This window comes from Nothobranchius furzeri, chromosome 1, assembly GCF_043380555.1.
Source record: "Nothobranchius furzeri strain GRZ-AD chromosome 1, NfurGRZ-RIMD1, whole genome shotgun sequence".
In the NCBI taxonomy this organism is placed as follows: Eukaryota; Metazoa; Chordata; class Actinopteri; order Cyprinodontiformes; family Nothobranchiidae; genus Nothobranchius; species Nothobranchius furzeri.
Genome location: NC_091741.1, coordinates 53,355,489 through 53,376,407, shown reverse-complemented (window position 1 = coordinate 53,376,407; position 20,919 = coordinate 53,355,489). Strand labels below are relative to the sequence as shown.

Genomic DNA, 20,919 nt, shown 5'->3' with positions numbered 1-20,919 from the left:
AAACTAATTCTACTGAATATTTTATGTTATTCATAAATTACATGAAGAGAACATGGACAGAAAAAGCCTGCTTAAAAGCTGAGAAGAGCTGCTACGGGAGCCTGAAGGTTCAAGCATAGAGTCCACAAGTACGACAATTTGTTTTTTCCAGGGTGTTGATGTTTGGAAATTAAAAAAAAACCTCTTGGGAAAATATCACTGGATGCTCCAACACAGCGTGAGGGTCTTAAATGAAGGTAATGGAGTCTTATCTTTTGTGTCCAAAGCCCAGGTACTTGGCCTTTTTTGTGTCAAATGCAGCCCGTGTGTTTAGCTCTTTTTCTACCCCCAGAAGATGAGCATGCTTCCGAGGCTGAACATGACACAAAAGTTCAAAAAATTCATTTTCATCCATTGTGTTGTTTTTGTGGTGTTCAGACCTGTGATCTGAACTGAATTAAAACTTAGATTAATTATGCAGAACTAAATTTATTAGCATTAAAAGTATATATTGTTGTTGTTGTTGTTGTTGTTAGTCCTGCATGGTATTAGAAGAACAAAAAGACAAACAGGCAGAAGATATTAAGTTAAACAAGTTGTATTTATTATTTTGTCTTAATTTATGACTGTGGGTCAGAAATGTTGAATGGTCTTGAAGGCATCACACTGGAGTTTGAGTCACTCTGAAACCAGCACGGCTCAGTTTTAAGTCTTCTAAGGGGACTTTTTTTAAAGAGCAATGCTGCTACAAATCCGTCTCCTCATTAAAAAATTATAGGAGGGTCTTTATTTCTGGGCTCGCTACATAAAAGATGTTGGTGACTCAGTCAGAGCTGTCACTCAGGGTGCTTGGAGAAGAGGAAGAATGGGGTTTTTGAGGGAATTGGAGCATATTCATCACACAGCTGCTGGGACAGGTGGGGGGAGGTTGTGGGCGTTAATTGTGTCTCAGAGATTAAGAAGTAATTTTCTCATTCATCTTCACTCCAGAGTGGACTTTATTTCCTGCCTTACAAACGCTGTAACAACATCACGTTGTTTAGCTGGCATTCCTGCTGCTGCTGACGGGGTACTCTTAGGAGACGGTTAAACATCTACGTAAAGTCGTTTAACCGGGAAATCTGAGTCAGAGTCCTTATTTACAGATCTGGGCTTTGCCCTCTGGGGGTGTCTGGGCTAAGTGGAGCTTGAGGAGATGTCAGGAGTGGCTCTTTGGTCTCATAAAGGAAATCTTGTATTAGTTCTTGGGTAAAATCTCAGCTTGCATCTTTCTTCAAAAAGCAATGATCAAGTTGTTTTACCTTATTTTTTGCTCATTTTAGTAATCACACATGCATCTACCAAATAGGGAAAGCCTTGATGCAACTCATCGTGTTGTTTATTTTCAAATGTTGTCTTAATGTGAGTTGCGGAACCAGTTATCTCTCAAACGGGGGAGAGTTTTCTCGCACGTCGTGAGCTCGGCAGAGTCTTAGGTGTGTGTTTTATCTGTTCACTTCCTTCATGAACGTGCTTCCTGCTTGGATGTTACTCTTCTAAAGAGAAACATTACTTTGTTGTCATCAGGCTCGCATAAGAAAGGTTTGTTGTTTCCCTTTTTGACTCCAGAAACTTAAACTGCATGTGTCTCGTGTGCCGATCAGAGGATGAGACTCAGACCGGAACCGATCATTCTGCCTGACTACATCAGCTAAATCCTCTGTGAAATGGAGCCCATTTTAGTTTCTCGCTGCTGTTTTCAGACCACTCTGTCGGAGAGAGGCTTCTGTACCTGTTCAGTTAGGCTGATTAAAGCAGAAGCTGCTTGTCTCATCGAGAGAACACCTGTAACTGGGAAAGAAGATCTGAAATATGCAAATGGTTTATCAGCTCCATCTGGAGCTGCAGCGACCAATGATAACCTGAGAATCTACACAAAGAGGCAAAAAGAGTGTGTGATGGCAAGTGAGCTGACAAGTAGTGGTCATACATGTTATCATCTGTTTGTACTCATGTCTGGTGATTAATTATAGTCACTCGGGATGATTCATGTGTGTTTTGTTCTTTTTGTTTCCACAGAGCTCCATGGAGTCTCCGAACCTGGAGTTTGAGTACGGAGACTCGGACACCCTCAGCGCTGAGCTCTCTGGTAGGACTTGAGGGATTTTGTTTCACCTGCAAAGAGAAAGATTAAGAAACCAGTAGCATTTTTTTATTTTCTTGAATTTTTCTTAGAAATAAAAATTTTATTCAAGAAACTGTGACAAGCAAAAAGCATTTTGAAAGTAAAAGTACAACGTATCCATCTTTTATCAACCATAATTCTTTGCCAAGTTGAGCTGAATTTAAACAGCATTTTTCTTTACCACAGACTGCTGTGTAACCCTCAATCAAGCCAAAATATATTAAGATGAAGGAGGGGTCCATAACTCGCTCTAAATACCGACGATTACAAAATAATTTTTATCAGGCCAAGAAAACAGAAAGAAAGTAAGCCCAACAAACACGGTTTTCTGCCGACCTCACAAACTAGAAACAAAATAAAAATGTAAAAGTTTAGAGAGACACACGCAATATTTTGTATCTAAATATTTTTTGGGAATAATCAGAATAATCTTTATGCTTCCTTCTTTTTATTGGGATACTGTGTGGTTATTTTATAGTTGAGTAAGTCAAAATAAAATCCTGATATGATCTTTAGATTTTATTTAATGTAAACGTTAACTCTCCATCTACCACTGATGGTGGTCTACAGTCCAGACCAAATCTTTCTGCGAGAGACTTAGTAAGTTTGTCTGATGCTGACTTACTAACTTTGGTCTCGAAGTTTGAAGTCATTTAATCCGGGACTGCTAGTGCTAACATGTTTGGCGGTTTCTGGGCTTGTAGCAACATGTTTGGCATTCAGAACGTAGAGTTGAACAGCTTTGGTGGTACGCAAACTCCTTTTTACACAGTTTGCACAAAACCACATGTTTTGTTCAGCTTTGTACCAGGAAATCATGCGCTGACAAACGTGCAGCTTTGCTTTTATATTATGATTTATCGTAACTAACGCGTTCAACTCCCACCCCTGGGAGTTCAAGCTTTTGAGCTTACAGTGCAGCTTTGTTTGTTTTATGGATTAACATAAGCTAATTTTGTAACAAATGGGGGCTTGTCCAGGATCTATGGATCTAGGTAAATGACATGTATTTGTATAGCACCTTCTAGAATCCCAGAACCAACCAAGGTGCTTCACAACACAACAGTCATTCACCCATGCACACACACATTCACACACTGGTGGTGGTGAGCTACAAGATAGCCACAGCAGCACTGGGGCTGCCCTACACACTAGACACCATTGGTTCCCTCCGACCACCAGCAGCAGGCAAAGAGGGTGAAGAGTCTTGCTCAAGGACACAATGGTGATGGTTGACGGTGACGTGCCAGTTGTTTTTCATCAATAAGTGAAATCTGCTTTAACACCAAGTCACAGGACACATGACAGAAAAGTGTTTAATTATTTTAGTTCAGTTAAAACCTGGACCTATCACCGAATTTTAATCCGTCTACAAGATTAAACTCTGCAACAGTCTGTATAACACGTGTTCGAACGAATGGCATTGATTTATTGTTTTAGACAAAATAATATTGTCCTTCTGGTAATCTGGAGCCACTTTGCCAGATTTCTTAGTCACACTGACAAACAAAGAGTCAGAGCAGCTCTGTAGTGACGGTACCTCAGGGTCAAAGGAAGATGACTGATCTAAGAGGAGGAGGAGGAGGAGATGCGCAACACTGTGACAAATGGTTAGATGGCCATGAAAAAGATTAAATCCATAGAGACAGGAGTCCAAATCTACAACGTCTTTGTCTGTCCATGGATGAATTTTAATCAAATCTACAAATGATTAACTTTGGGAGTTAACCCAATTCATGATGGCTGCCCCAGCCAACTGACCTTAGCAAATTCTTTCAGTTTTACAGATATTGGGCTAAAACTTGGTGAGATAGTAGCTGAGCGCTATCGTTGTCCATACTTCACAGAGTTACAACCACTGAGGGGTGAGGGCTTGGTCTTTATTCTTTTGTCTGTTTTGTCCTCAGAGCTCTACAGTTACACGGAGGAACCAGAGTTTGCCCTGAACAGAGACAACTTTGAGGAGGACTTCAGGAGTCACGGTGTGTTTGTGTTGCATATAACCAAATTTTGTTCATATTGTTAGTACGGCTACACAAAATATAAAAAAAATGCATCATCATAGTGATATCTGCATGTCAGTAATGTATTTAATGACTCACATGGAGCTATTTAGAGAAGATCTCAGTAAGCTGATGAATAACTTCTGGCTAATTACAGTAGCCTCGCCTGTTCCTCTAAGATGTGGTTCACACAGCAGGATGTATAAATAATTGGTAGTTTTTCAAAACATGAGACCCTACAAGTAGTGATAAAAAAATCACAGATCTACTAGATTTGGAACACGAACATTCTCCATTCACACTGGAAATCTTGCGAGATCAGACGTGATTTCGGAGTAAACAAACACGACAGAGGAGGAGCGTGGCTACACGTCACTTTCAACAGGCAGCATGATCATTTGTCTTCAAAATGGACCAAGACAATTGATCTCACCGATTTTTAGTCGGAGTGGTCCTGACGTGCTTTCAAGTTGACAATAGGTCTTTACACACAACACGTGGTAGGAATATCTGATGACTTTATTTATTTTTAGTAATTACGGTAATTGGGCGTGTCGTTTGTGATCGTCAGAAGGAAAGGATTGGGTCAAAAATCAGCATGATTATCTTGCTGTGTGAACCAGGCCTAATAATGAGACTGAAGGTTAACAAAACTTACTTGAAGAGGTTATTAATGAAGAAAAGACAGTAATTGGCTAATGCAAAAGACAAACAAGTACATCAGACGGATAGTGGGTGCCTAGAGGATAGGTTACTGTGGTGACCCTTGAAGAGAAGAAGCTCCATCTAGCATTTAGGAGAAACTAGATGGAGGAAAAATGGTTTCAAGGAGGTTTCTAAACTGGAAAAACCCAAGTGGGCCTCCATGGTCTCAAATCTCTGGAAGCTGAAGGCACTGAAGAATCGAATCATGATACCTGAAGGGTGTTGTACATATGGGGGATTGGTGAAAAAAGACATATGGCCGTTTTTTCTTAAGTTATAATAGTTTTATCATCTGTTGTCTCCATAATCAAACACCCAATCTGGGACACACGCTCGACATAATCATAACCAAAGATGTGGATGTGTCGAACATCTGACCATTTGTGTTTTTCCTAATATGTCCATTTCACCAGCTACACATTACACCTCTGTTGTACTCAAGTAAAGGTATCTGGGTGATCACACTGCATCAGTTTTTATAGAACGCAGCTTCACTGGTCACATTAGGGCTATAACTAGACCATCTGCATCAAATAGCACGACTCAGGGTTCCCATGTCCAGTCAAGACCTAGAGAAACTCATTCATGTGTTCACCTACAGCAGGCTAGACTATTGCTATGGTCTTTTGACTGGTCTCCCCAAAAAAGCTGTGAAGCTGCAGCTTATTCAGAATGCTGCTGCTAGAGTCTCAACAAGAACCAAGAGAACAGAGCACATCACTCCTGTTCTTAAATCTCAACACTGGTTACCAGTAAACTACAGAATTTATTTCAAAGTGCTTCTACTAGAAAAAAGAAAACAATCTTTTATATATTTATTTATATATAAAAAATAATAATAATATAAGAAAAGGGAGAGAGAAAATGAACAGGAAAGAGGGAAATCAGTGGATCGCGGGGAAAGGCGGAATAAGTAGAAAGAGCAGAATAAGGAGAGGGTGGTGATGAAGGTCACGCTAAAGCCAGCTTCAACAAGTGAGTTTTCAGCTGCTTCTTAAAGGAGACCACCGAGTCCACTGATCTCAGGCTCAGGGGGAGAGAGTTCCAGAGTCTGGGGGCCACAGCAGCAAATGATCTGTCACCGTTGGTCTTTAGCCTGGTGCGCTGCACAACCAGTAGTACTAGTACTAGTGTTTAAGTCACTCAATGGCATGGGGCCAGAATACATGTTGGATCTCCTTCCTGTATACACACCCAGCAGGGCTCTGAGATCCTTAGGAAGCGGTCAGCTGGTAGAACCTCGGGTCAGAACCAAACAGGGTGAAGCTGCTTTTAGCTACTATGCCGCTCATGGATACAATCAGCTTCCTTATGACCTCAAATGTGCCCCATCTCTAGTAACTTTTAAATCAAAATTGAAAACCTTCATGTTTTCATCAGCCTTTGAATAAATGTTCTTATGCTGTACCGTCTGTACTGTAACCGCTCACCCTTTAACTTTGTTTCTTTGTCACTTTTAAATTGTATTTTCTGTCACGCCGATTTTAAAGTTCTTGCTAATCTTGCTAATGGAAAGCACAATGAATTGTCTTTGTGTATGAGATGTGCTATATGAATAAAGCTGCCTTGCCTGTACAAAACACAAGTATAGGGAGCCTAAGTCAGTTCCACATCATGGGTCCCCAGAAGAACGAAAAAATGAATGCAAGTCAATGGGGCCAAAAACGCTATTTTCTAACGCCGCTTGTTTTGTGCCATGGATTCACGTATGATGTCCGTGAATTTTAAAGGCACATTTTGATACCAAGAATGCGCTTATTTTCGAACGGGGGGAATGATATTTTAGGTTTTGTGTGAAAATAAGTCCAGGACTACAAATGCGCTTCACGAACATGACGTCATCGAACCAGACACGGAGAAAAGTGAGGGAAAAGGGCCGTAAGTTCAGCAAACTTCCCACAGGAGGAAAGAACCACCATAAATCTGGTCAATTGGTAAGTAGCAGCTACATTAGGGGAGAGGAGATTATGTGGTGACGTCACATATGCGACGTGTCGATGTAGTCATGTTAATTACGAACTTTTACAAGCTAATCTCAAAGTACGTGACTGGCGTGGTCGAAACACACATCATTACTTTTCATTTAAATTGCAGTACAACATATGTGCGATCCAGGGCGTAAGGCAAAGCGGATTAGAAAGTATCGCTTTTAGCTCCGTTGACTTGTATTCATTTTTTCGTTCTTCTGGAGACCCATCATGCGAAAGTGACTGAGGCTCCCTATGATGTTCTTTAGACAAAGTCCCAAAGCAGTTTTATTCTTGACTCTTTCAGTACCTTCCAGAATGAGCCGTTACAGGGCTCTGTCACTAAAGAAAAACAAGCTCGAGCTGGCCACGCCCACCTGCCCAGGGTTAGAAACTTTGATATCCAGGGAGGGGCTCAGAGTAGAGCCGCTGCTCCTCTAGCCCGGAAAGGTGAGAGGGAGTTCTATGCAAATTTCTTTGCTTTAATTTTTGTAACCGCTTGTTTTAGGCATGTAATTTAGAAAACTAAACATTGACAGAGAACAGTTTTTTTTCCACGTTTGGAGTGTTTATAGAGCCTTTAGAGACCCACAAGGCAGCACAAAAAGATGCAAAAAATCAGATTTGCTTAATATATCTCAACTTTTATTGAATGAGATCATTTTCTAATTCTAAGTTAAATACATTTTTTTGCCACTTTAATGTCTGGTTACAACAAAATCACAATTTTTTTCCTCCTGAATAGGCAAAATTGCGATGTGTCCAGAGCATAAAGAATAACCATGAAGGCAGCGTCTCAGGCCTCTCATTTTGAAGCATCAATCATTAATACTAGCCTGAGTGAGAGCCTCTTTATTTGTTACCTCCTCTGCAAGCTGCAGGATAATAAATAGGAGAATTAGAGAAGGGCCTCCTGCTTCACAGAGATACAGCACAGAGCCGCCGCTTCACATCACGTCCTTTTCATTAGTGTGTGTGTGTGTGTGTGTGTGTGTGTGTGTGTGTGTGTGTGTGTGTGTGTGTGTGTGTGTGTGTGTCCAACAGCTTGACGTGCTCTTTGTGTTTAAACTGTACATGAGGGGCTCTGACTTGTGAATCTTTTGTGTCACTTCCCCTAATTTCCCAGCGAGTGACTCGAATCAATTACAGCAATTATGGAGTCATGCTATTTTTTTAGCTCTTCTGTGGTTAGAAAAGGATTTTTCTTTTTGTCTGGAATTAGAAAAGCCTTTTTTAGCACGTGTGATTTGAGTAGACAAGCCATGGGTATCCGTAATAGAATCTCAGCGTTGTTTAATGTCTATTTCCATCTTCTTAATCAAATGAGTCCAGGAATAGAATAGGATCAAGAACTAGCCTGAATCCATTGGCAGGCGCATGGTGAGCTGTTTTTCCCTCCACGTGCTGTGTTGTTATTCTAGAAGGTTCACTCAGTTATGTTTTAGTATTTGTCAACACACACACACACACGCACACACACACACCAGCTTTTTCCCTATCGTGATTAAAGATTTATCTCAGTCAATTGTTTGTATTATTTAACCTGCCGACAACAACCCACAAGTATTTGAGTGAAATTAGTCCATGAGTGAGTTTCTGCTGAGGATCACAGTGTAGGGAGACAGTCCATCTGTCTTGTTTCTGCAGCATGTCCTAATATGAGCAGTCCAATGTAGAAGTGTGTTTTTTAAATGACAGCTGGTGTTTGTGAATGCTCTCCACACACACCTCTGTTCAACACAAGCTGGTGACATCAGGAGAGGATTGTAAAGAACAGATGATGTTTGAGGCTGCTCTGCTATTTGACCATTAGGCCATCTTGAAATCTGTATTTTCACCAATTTTTTCCCCAAATTAAATTTCTTCTCGTAATTCAGTGTTTCTTGACAGCACTAGAAACAAAACTGAGTGTTTTGTCTGAAATCAAACGGTGTAAAAATGAAACCAACTCAGAGATTTTAAAGGAGACATAACATGAAAAACCCACTTTTTTATCCATTAACACAGTGTGTTTCACATTTTAAGTATCTAAGTGAGCAAAAAGGCTTATATTATTCACTGGAGTTGCTATTTAGATATTTAATAATTAAGTTTTGGGCATATTTGTCCACCCGTTCAGTTTTTACATAATCTATTACATCAGTAATTAATTTAGTGAGGATAACTACCAAATATGGTAATGGCCCTCGGCTAAACACAGAGCCAATCCGCCATTTTTTCTTCTCGCTAAGATTTTTTGTAGTCCTATTGGAAAAATGCAGAATGTCTGGTTATTTTAGCCACACACAGCTCAAAACTGTTCCTCGTTTTAAGGAAGGGTGGTGTGGCAGTATTTAAACCCAGGAGCTGATGACACTACTGCTAAAAAAACACAGAAGAAAAAGTAGTGTGTTTGTGTTTGTGTTTGTGTGTGTGTGTGCGCGCGCGTGGTTCGTTCTTTCGTGTCTTCAGGCTAGTAAGTACTGAGGGCTTCATCTATCTAAAAGGAGTCATTTTTATCTGAATGTGGCAGCACCGGGACACAGCAGCAGAGCGGTAAGCTTCATATCACTCTAAAATGTCGACAAACTTTACTTTAGATTTACGGGCATTAGCAGCACTAAAGCGTTAGCATCCGGCTTGCTATCGCTAGCACAGTATGCTAGTAAAGTTAGCACCCAGATTAATGCGGATTTGGCTGATTTTCGTGGAATAAAACGTGATTTCTGATCAACGCCTTCTTTTACACCAGATGATAACCTCCCACTGATTGTAACAGCAGAGAGCCTGTGTGTTATTCTATGTGAGTGTGATGTAATCTTAGCATCCAGTAAATAAAGTCCCATATCAGCTAAAATGCAGCGTGACAAAGTCATTAAAGTGCGTCAACACAGTGGATTTAATAGAGTAGTAAGTCTGTCTGCACTGCTCTCTAATGAGCTTCCTTTCATAAGGAATCATTTGTATAATTTTAGTGTCACTATTTTATTACATTTGTAAGAATATGAAGTCACTGCAGCAACACAAACATGACTATAAACATGAAAGCTAAAGAAACGACTTTCCTAAAGCTGCTTGTAAACAAAATATGTCATTAAAGTTATCGTCTATCATTGCAGAATATGACGATGACATCATGGAACTGGTCTTTGGAAAAGTTTTCCCTGAACCAACTCCATTTCTAGATGAGGTAGAGAAGATCTGCATCTCACCAACTCTCTGATCTCAGTATTCAGACAACGGAGGTCTCCCACTGTTATCCAGGACCAGTTTGAAGCCCACATACTGCCCCTCCCTCATCATCAGGAAACATCAATCCGTATCCTGAGGACAACAGAAGACGGCAGGAGGACAGGAACTCTGAGACCTAGACACCACCAGCACCGAGACACAAATTACCTGTGTGCACAACGCCTGTTTTAACTACTAAAGCCTGTTTATTATATTGTTCTACTTATTTGCTGTGAGGTTAATACTTAGAAAATTTGTATATTAATGTAAACAATTAAAAAAAATCACTGATTGTATGTTTTCTTTTAGATGTAATGGTCCAAACTCCGCCTTGTAGACATTTATTGCATCCTGTAGGTAAATACACAGAACAGGCTCAGGTCCAGGATGACCCAGCATGCTCTTCTTCCATTCTGGCTGTTAGGGATTGTATCAATAACTCAATGCCTACTGATGTTTTCACCTAACGGTATTTATTTAGAATGCAGGTAAGATTTAACTATATTTGTTAGCAAAGCAGACTGATCTTGGGAATTTCACTGCAGCACTGATGGCCACCTCTCTGTACACATTAGAGAGAATTACCACTTTACAGCTAAACACATTTAATAAAGATATAGGCTACGCATTGCAGACAATAAAAACAAAGTTGTAAGCATTAGAATTATAATGATCACATTAAAGAACATTTGGAGGAATGTTCTTTATTTTTGACTAGAATCTCAAATCTTTAAATTAAAATGTAACTGCTTTTTATCCATTTTCAGCCATTAAGACACCCAATATTAAATAAGACTACTTATAAAATTATTTATAATTATATGTATGTATATATATATAGATAGAGATCTTAAAAAAATGTATTCTTTTAATGGTGTTTTAATGAGCTGTATCATTTTTTAAAACATTTTTTATAGAAATAAATAAGCAAGCAGCATTCCTTGTGTGTGTGTGTGTGTGTGCGCGCGCACATGTGCCTGCTAGCTTGTCCCTCCATCGGCCGTGACGGGTGTGAGTGAGTGACTACAGACAAATGCATGAGAGAGTTAGCAGCCTTGAAACAGCTTGATGAACTACCCTCCCCACATGTTTTAAAAATGCTAATATGCTATGCTAAATCTGCTATGCTAAATAATGATTTCTCTATAGAACTACAAAGTCCGACTGGGGGAGGAGAGTACAGGTCTGCACTATGGAGGGGGCGGAGTTTACAGCTCCTCCTCCAGTTTAAAGAGACAGTACCCAAAAACGGCTCGTTCTCAAGACTCTCCTCAGAACAGGGGTAGATGAGGGTCTGTAGAGCAACAATAATGAGGAAATCAGACCAAAGAACTGCAGTTCCACTGTATTTAGACCCCAACTGAAGGATTTAGATGTAAAAAGGAATAACTTAAAAGCATGTTATGTCTCCTTTAAGCTTGGTTCTCTTAACCTTTCATTTGTTGCTGGCCTTCTTGAGCCCGCCTCTAGCACTGGAATGGAATGATATTACTGGACAAAAGCTTTTCTTTCCTCCAGCCTGGAAGGCTTAGTGGAAATAAAAGAAACAACACCATTTGTAACAGCTGATAAACGTTTGTGTTGTGTTATTGTTGTCCACGCAGCTAAAGGAAGGAGGTGGACTGAGCTGCCGATGGAGGAGCAGAAGGCGTATGTGATGAGTCTGCTGGACGCACTGGAGGTGACAGACCGGGACAAGAGGCTGAAGGTGGCCAGGGCCATCCTCTACCTGACTCAGGGTGGGTGACATCAAGGGCGGAAATCCCATTTCAATTTTGGGGGGGGCAATAAACAGTAAAACTTCAGAGAGTAATTTTTGAGGGGGACATGAAAAAAAATGCTCTCTACATACAACACTGTATGTCCTTATAAGAGACTGACCTGAGACTCTGTGCCTGTGTCTGACAGGCTCTGGCTGCCTGTGCTCAAGTGACTGGACTTTGCCTAATGAAACCATTTAGAAACAATTTCATTTCTTTCTTATAGATGTCTTTATCAAAATGCAAGTTTCTACTTACTTGACGTTCTGGAGCATTAAAAAACAACCTGATGTCTGCCGTTTTTCATTTCTCTGCCATTTCAACTGACCTGGTCTGCTGACAGTTGGACAGCAACACACACACAGACGGGATATTGTCAGTTGAACGGAGCTGGAGGATATTGATCATCAATAATATCTTGCCAGTTTTGTACATCTCCATAAGCATCCTTTCTTTTTGTTTTCATTTCAATAACAAGACTGTGGCCTAAAACGGAATAAGCAATTCAGAATAAAGATTTAAAAGTAGATCGTTAATAGTTGAAGCAACATGTCCTGAAATGACACGGCTATTAGCTGACCAACAGCTACACGTGTGGACGGATGCAAAGCATTAAACATATCTAACTTTTTCACAACAAAGAGAGAGAACATAAAATGTCAAATTAAAATTTTATTAAATCACATAACATGAAAGCTACTAAAATCCAAATAGTTCCATATTGATTTTAATATATTTGAAATTTTCCTTCTAAATATGTCTAGAAAAAATAACAAACTTCAAATCAGCTTTCACAAGTCGAGTATCAAATGACTGAAATCTCTTTAAATCATAGAAATGTTTGTAGGCTATTAGAGAATAACTGTAATATTTAATAACTTTATCTAAGTCCTACTGAACGAAAAGATACACAAAATCTAAAAATATATTCTTGAAATATTTGTTTCATTTTAATAATAAAAGTTAAAAACATTTACTTTACAAATACACTAAACATATACATTCTCTATAGTTTATCTTTCAGTTTAATCAATCTCTCACTTTTCTCAGTTTTCATAGTGTTTTTGGGTCTGTGTGTCCAACGGGATCTTTGGCTTTTACACTGAGAGCTTTGAGCAACGTGCCTCCACCACACATTTGCTGCAACCAGCTCATCCCTAAGCTGCACGGTGCACCTGCTCTTTGACATATTGTAAACGACTGCAGAGCCTGGGGAAGACGGGATAAGAGCGGTTAAACGCTGTGGTTTTCCATACATCGGACCAATTAGTTTTGATTCTACCAAATTCTTCTGCTAAATAGGATGAAACGCAAACATTTTCATCGATCTATAAATGCTCCGCAGATTCCAGGGGCAGACCGTGAAAGCGTACGTGTCCGGAAAAAGGAACATTTGGTCACCTTGCTAAATGGAATAATAATAGTGGAATAATCCTGGAATGACCAGAGAACATGAAGTGACAACTTTTTTTTTCTTACTGTGGTGGTGGAGGTCTGTCATAAAGGGATCTCTGACCGGTGATCAAAATCTAAAGATAATCGGTGTCTGTGTTTGACATTTATGACCACATTTGACACACATATTTAAGTTTGTAGAACAAGCGTGTGATAAATGACTTACTGCTGGAAACCGCTCAGGGGCGTGTCCAGGGAGTAGCCTGGGGTAGCACATGCCACCCTTGGAATCTGATTGGCCACCCCAGGGGCCAACACACTAATTTACCTTTGAACAGGCTTTTCATTGTCCACAAAAGGCTTGGGGGTGAAACAAAAGAGGCATAAGCATTGGTGCCACCCATGCATAAAGTTGTGCCTCACCTGGGCCACCCCATTTTAAAAGATCTGGACACGCCACTGAAACCGCTGGCTTTTTGATTCCCGCCTCCTGTGAGCCTGCGGGCTGCTGTGAAGCTGTGAGCGGGGCAGAGCCGGCAGCCCCGCCCGTTGGAAACTTGAGGAATTGGGGGTGGGGGTGGGGGGGGGGGTGGAGGACTATAATTTCTCAACAATTAAAAACACATTGTTTTGTATTTGCAGACTAACTTTTACGTTGTGGTTTTAGAAGACAATACAGGTTCACTGATAGCATTTATGTGTTTTTTACAATAACTTTTGTGTGTGTGTGTGGGGGGGGGGGGTCAACTTTCCCCGTCCCCCCTGGGATCTCCGCCTATGGCTGACATGCTTCTTTTTCTGCACATATAAAAATATTTGAATGAGAGGATCAATTTTTATGTCCCACTTTCCTTCTAGGAGTGTTTGATGAGTGCGACACCGAGGTGGACGTGCTCCACTGGTCCAGACACAACATCTTCCTGCTCTATGACATGGGCCTCTTCACGGCGCTGTTGGAGCTGCTCAGCATGGAGATAGAGTGAGTCTCTTACCAAATAATCAGGTTTGAGTGTGACATCTCTGGCTGTTATTTCACACCTTCCACTGAGCCGGCAGAGTGGCAGCGGCACCCTGCTTTTCCACTGCTGGTGTCTGCCTCCTTTGGGATCCGACGCTTGTTTTGTTGTTATGTAAGCTTCTCTGAGGCATCATGGCACAGTCTGCACAACAATGCAGTGCAACCAAAGCAATCAGGCAAATACACGCACGGCATTCAGCGGATTAGGTTGTGGAATGAAAATGGCATTGTGTGCATCTACAAGCTCCAGATTATAATCTGATTTACTGGTTGTTCAGCTGCATCTGTTTTTACTTTAACTCTGCTGTTTTTATTTTTGTTGTTTTGTAAGCAAACCATTAAAACAGTAACATTGATGATATCTGCAGTAACAGCCAGGCGTGCAGCAGTGCAGTGAGGAAGCCGGCCATCTCTCTCGCAGACAGCACAGAGCTCAGGTGAGTGGGGTTAAGCACGCCACTCACATCTTCTTGTGCTGCAGACGCAGAAGAAAATCCACCTGATGTTTAATGAAATCCACCTGATGAGTTAGTCTTCAGCCCATTCCTTTTGATTCAGTCTCAGCTTCCGCTTAATGAGTTTAGAGTCACACACAGCCAAGGTGACAGACCCAAGCCTCCTTCTGTGCATCCCCTGGACGACAAACACACATAATTACCAGCTGATGAGCTGAGAAATGGAAACTGTAGATGAGTGTGGAGCGACAGGAGAGGGGGACAGTCTGTCAGGAGGGTCTCATGACTGTTATATTCATTCACAATGAAAATCGACTAGATTAAAATTAAAGAACAAAACAATTGTCTATGATATAACTCTGGGCCTCAATGGACATGGGTAAAAAAATGTTCAATAAGACCCATTAATTATTTTCTTTACACTCTGAGATCCACATGAAGCACAAAGGCTTAGAAAATAGTTTGTTGAAAAATAACAAGAAAAATACAGTTAGTGCTTTTTTCATTATGATATTTACTTTTGTGGGTTAAAAAGAGAAATAGTATTTTTTGCTTATAAATTGTTGGCACTGATGCATGTGCTCTACGTGACTAAAATGTATACAAATGAGTTTGTACTAGATCACTGAGAATTTCCATGTTGTTTTCACACAACTTTGATTAGTCACGCTCGTGAGATAATGGCTTTAGTGCTGTTGGCTTTAAAGGGGATGTTTTTAGCATATTTTTCTTAACTTATAATAGTTCTATGGTCGATACCGAACGTGTTTGTGAAGTGCTTTGCACTAGATCCCTCTCACATAAAACAATCTCGGCTGTTTTATTCTTGACAGTTTCAGTACCTTCCAGAATGAGCCGTTTCAGGGCCCTGTCACTTTAAGAAAACAAACAGGAGCTGGCCACGCCTACCTATCCCCCGCTCAGGCTGCTATTAGCTGAGAAGCTCCGATATCTGGGAAGAGCTCTTCCAGCAGCAGATCTCTTGCACATGAAAGGCGGTTCTTTTGTAATTTCCCGTTTGTGATGTCACAAATGGGGACTTTTTGAAACCGCTTGTTTTAGACGTATAATTCCTAAAACAAAACACTAACAGAAAATGGCTGGATGGATTTTATTTTTATTTTTTGCCGACTTCATGTTTGGAGTGTTTATAGGAGCAGTAGAGACCCACATGGAAGCCTAAGTTTTACACAATATACCGTCATTAAAAATCTGTCTGTTTTCAATACCTGCTTGTCCATGCAGGGTCATGGGGGGCTGGTGCCCATCTCCAGCAGTCTTTGGGTAAACCGGGAGGGTACACCCTGGACAGGCTGCCAGTCTTTAAAAATCAAAGAGATAAATTGTCCTAATTAATCTGTTGGTCTGCTTCTGAAAACCTCCCCTTTAACTGGGTTTGCTCTTTTCCTTGCAGAGTGTTATTGAGCATCATGTACCTGATGGTGGAGACCGTTAGAGTCCAAACTGAGGACGACCGACCTGAGTGGAGAGAAGCCAGAGAGGCGTTTAAGAACGAGCTTGGTGTGTCTACAGACTGTGTGTGCAGGATTCTGTTAGCACTGATCGTTACGTCTTCAAATCCTGTAACGTTCCCGTGAACTTCCAGGCTCACCTCTTTACAACGGAGAGCCCTTCGCTCTGCTCCTCTTCACCATGGTGACCAAGTTCTGCAGTATGAACGCGCCACACTTCCCCATGAAGAAGGTTCTGCTGCTGCTGTGGAAAACAATCCTGGTTAGTGTGTCAGTTAGAGCCGAAGTAAGGAAGCACCATGGAGCTGGCTAACAGGCACAACTGCTTGATCGACTGTCAGCTCATCTGAAACTGATATCAGATGCTTGCTCACAACAATCAGTCTGCTTAAACTATCACGCCAATAGTTCTATTCCTCCATGTTTATAATGAACAGACCGTGTAACGTTCACAGTGCAGGTGGAAAGAGTACGTGATTGTGGATTTAATAACTGGTTGAACCTCTTTTGGCAGCAATAACGTTTCCTGTAGTTGCAGATCAGACCTGCACAACAGTCAGGAGTAATTTTTGACCTTTCCTCCTTACAGAACTATTTCAGTTCTTCAGGGTTCATTTCAAGATCCTGGTTCTGGTCTATAGGGCCTTACATGGACAAGCACCATCTTACATTGGTGATCTTCTTAGTCCCTACACCCCCAGCAGGTCCCTGAGGTCCAGTGATCAAAGCCTACTGGTTGTGCAGCGCACCAGGCTAAAGACCAAAGGTGACAGATCATTTGCTGCTGTGGCCCCCAGACTCTGGAATTCTCTCCCCCTGAGCCTGAGATCAGTGGACTCAGTGAACTCCTTTAAAAAGCAGCTGAAGATTCACTTGTTCAAGCTGGCTTTTGTATGACCTTCTTCACCACTCTCTCTTTATTCTGCTCTCCCCACCTATTCCACCTTCCTCAGGATCCACTGATTTCCCTCTTTCCTGTTCACTCTCTCTCTTTCTTAACATTTTTTCTTTTAAATCACAATTGCCTATTTTGGAGTCCCTGGGACGAGTGCTAGATAGTGCTCCATCAGGGGACTCCATTGTCCTGCTGGGGGACTTCAATGCTCACGTGGGCAATGACAGCTTGACCTGGAGGGGTGTGATTGGGAGGAACGGCCCACCTGATCAGAACTCGAGCGGTGTTTTGTTATTGGACTTCTGTGCAAGCCGCAGTTTGGCCATAACGAACACCATGTTCGAACATAAGGATGCCCACCGGTACACTTGGTACCAGGGCAGCCTAGGTCACAGGTCGATGATAGATTTTGTAGTCGTATCATCTGACCTGCGGCCGTATGTTTTGGACACCCGAGTGAAGAGAGGGGCGGAGCTGTCAACTGATCACCACCTGGTGGTGAGTTGGATCAGATGGCAAGGGAACATGCCGCGTAGACCTGGCAGACCCAAACGCATAGTGAGGGTCTGCTGGGAACGCCTGGCAGAAGAACCTGTCAAGACGGTCTTCAACTCCCACCTCCGGCAGAGCTTTGACCACGTCCCGAGAGCAGTGGGGGACATTGAGTCCGAGTGGGCCTTGTTCCACTCTGCGATTGTCGAGGCGGCTGTTGTTAGCTGTGGTCGTAAGGTGGCCGGTGCCAGTCGTGGTGGCAACCCCCGTACCCGCTGGTGGACACCAGAGGTTCGGGGAGCCGTCAGGCTGAAGAAGGAGGCCTACAGGGCGTGGCTGGTCTGTGGGTCTCCGGAGGCAGCAGACAGGTACCGGATAGCCAAGCGGGGTGCAGCAGTGGCAGTTGCCGAGGCAAAATCTCGGGCGTGGGAGGAGTTTGGTGAGGCCATGGAGAAAGACTATCGATCGGCTCCAAAGAGGTTCTGGCAAACTGTCCGGCGCCTCAGGAGAGGAAGGCAGCAACTCGCTCACACTGTTTACAGTGGGGATGGGGAGCTGCTGACGTCAACTGAGGCTATAGTCGGACGGTGGAAGGAATACTTTGAGGAGCTCCTCAATCCCACCAATGCGCATTCCGAGGAGGAACCAGAGCTGGGAGGCCTGGGGATGGACTGTCCGATCTCGGGGGCAGAAGTTGCTGAGGTAGTCAAACAACTACACAGCGGCGGAGCCCCGGGGGCGGATGAGGTTCGTCCTGGGTATCTCAAGGCTATGGATGTTGTAGGGCTGTCATGGTTGACACGTCTCTACAACATTGCGTGGTCATCGGGGGCAGTTCCTAGGGAGTGGCAGACCGGGGTGGTGGTCCCCATCTTTAAGAAGGGTGACCTGAGGGTGTGTTCCAACTATAGGGGGATCACACTCCTCAGCCTCCCTGGAAAGGTCTACTCCAAGGTACTGGAGAGGAGGGTCCGATCGATAGTTGAATCTCAGATAGAGGAGGAGCAATGTGGTTTTCGTCCTGGCCGTGGAACTGTGGACCAGCTCTATACCCTTGCAAGGGTGATGGAGGGGGCATGGGAGTTTGCCCAACCAATCCACATGTGCTTTGTGGATTTGGAGAAGGCTTATGACCGTGTCCCCAGGGGCACCCTGTGGGGGACGCTCCAGGAGTATGGGGTGGGTGGCTTTCTGTTAAGGGCCATTCAGTCCCTTTACCAGAGGAGCGTGAGTTTGGTCCGCATAGCCGGTAGTAAGTCGGACCTGTTCCCAGTGAGGGTTGGACTCCGCCAGGGCTGCCCTTTGTCACCGGTTCTGTTCATCACTTTTATGGACAGAATTTCTAGACGCAGCCGTGGTGTGGAGTGTGTCGAGTTTGGTGGCAGGAGAATCTCGTCTCTGCTTTTTGCGGATGATGTGGTTCTCCTAGCTTCATCCAGCTCTGACCTTCAGCTCTTGCTGGGTAGGTTCGCGGCCGAATGTGAAGCGGCTGGGATGAGGATCAGCACCTCCAAATCTGAGACCATGGTTCTCGACCGGAAAAGGGTGGCTTGCCACCTCCGGGTCGGGGGAGAGGTCCTACCTCAAGTGGAGGAGTTTAAGTATCTCGGGGTCTTGTTCACGAGTGAGGGTAGGAGGGATCGGGAGATCGACAGGTGGATTGGTTCGGCGTCTGCAGTGATGCGGACGCTGAGCCGATCTGTCGTGGGGAAGAGGGAGCTGAGCCAGAAAGCCAGGCTCTCGATTTACCGGTCGATCTACGTCCCAATCCTCACCTATGGGCATGAGCTTTGGGTAATGACCGAAAGAACGAGATCGCGGATACAAGCGGCCGAAATGAGTTTCCTCCGTAGGGTGGCCGGGCTCAGCCTTAGAGATAGGGTGAGGAGCTCGGACATTCGGGAGGGACTCGGAGTAGAACCGCTGCTCCTCCGGATCGAAAGGAGCCAGTTGAGGTGGTTTGGGCATCTGGTCAGGATGCCTCCTGGACGCCTCCCCGGGGAGGTGTTTCGGGCATGTCCTGCCGGCAGAAGGCCCCCGGGTCGACCCAGGACACGTTGGAGAGGTTACATCTCCAATCTGGTCCGGGAACGCCTTGGGGTCCTGCCGGAGGAGCTGGTGGACAAGGCCGGGGAGAGGACGGCCTGGAGCTCCCTAATTGGGATGCTGCCCCCGCGACCCGGACCCGGATAAGCGGAGGAAGACGACGACGACGACGACGACGAATTGCCTATTTTTGCTCATTTTAAATATATTTTTAAACATTTTCTAAATGCTTTTTTTATATTTTTACTTTCTTTGTTTTGTTTTTGTGAAGTGCCTCGTGATTTTTTATCTTGAGAGGCGCTATAGAAATGATATTTTCTTCTTCTTCTTCTTCTTCTTCAGTTCTTGCGATGTCTGGTATGAATCGATTTCTTGAGGTCTTTGGATCATTGTCCTGTTGCATCGTCCCATCTTCTGTTGAGCTTCAGCTGGTGGACAAAAAGCCTTAAGTTCTCCTGCAAAATGTCCTGGTGCAGCAAAGCAACCCCGAACCATGATGCCCCCACCACCATACTTCAGTTGTGATAATGTTTTGGTGTTTGTGTGGTGTGCCTCTTTTTCTCCACACACCCCAAACAACTCAAGTTTGGTTTCATCTGTCCACAAAATGTTTTGCCAGTACTGCTGTGGAAGATCCAGGTGCTCTTTTGCAAACTTTAAATGTGCAGCAGTGGCTTCCTCTGTGGTGTCCTCCCATGAACTCTGTTCTTGTTTAGAGTCTCACTTACAGTATATTCGCCAACAGGGATGTTCGCATATGCCAGAGATATTTTCTAAGTCTTTAGCTGACACTAGGATTCCTCTTCACCTCACTTCTGCAGTCAGGACGGCCCCTTCTACAGGGAAGAGTAGCAACAGTGCTGAACTTTCTCCACTCATAAACAATTTCTGTTACGGTGGACTGATGAACATCAAGGCATTTTGGAGATACATTTATAACCCTTTCCAGTTTTATGCAAGTTAACAACTCTTAATCATTGGTCTTTTGAGAGCTTCTTTTGTGCGTGGCATCAGGCAGTGCTTCTGGACAAAAGCAGGTGTGTGTTCTTTATTGGTCAGGGCAGCTTTAATCAAGACTTCTAATCTCATCACACTGATTGGACTCCTGTTGGCTGACACCTGACACCACTTAGCTCTTGGAGATGTCATTTGTCTAGGGTTGTCATACTTCTCCCACATGCACTGTGAATGTGTACTTGGTGTGTTCCATAAAAACATGGAAACGTATAACTGTTCGTGCGTTAGTTTAAGCAGACTGTGACTGTCTAGTGCTGTGACCTAAATGAAGATCAGGTCACATTTTATGACCAGTTTGTGCAGAAATGTATTTAATCCCAAAGGGTTCACATACTTTTTCT

General features: G+C 43.1%; 1 protein-coding gene across 2 annotated transcripts in view; it reads left to right on the top strand.

Annotated features, from left to right (window-relative positions):
- The window catches only part of strip2 (striatin interacting protein 2), a 41,063-nt gene that overhangs the window by 2,069 nt on the left and 18,075 nt on the right, over positions 1-20,919 (top strand). For both annotated transcript variants that reach the window (XM_054739611.2, XM_054739610.2), the window contains exons 2-8: positions 2,038-2,107; positions 4,051-4,125; positions 11,633-11,767; positions 14,042-14,162; positions 14,570-14,638; positions 16,071-16,177; positions 16,263-16,390. In XM_054739611.2, the coding sequence (XP_054595586.1) occupies positions 2,038-2,107; positions 4,051-4,125; positions 11,633-11,767; positions 14,042-14,162; positions 14,570-14,638; positions 16,071-16,177; positions 16,263-16,390 (705 nt within the window). The remainder of the gene's footprint in view (positions 1-2,037; positions 2,108-4,050; positions 4,126-11,632; positions 11,768-14,041; positions 14,163-14,569; positions 14,639-16,070; positions 16,178-16,262; positions 16,391-20,919) is intronic.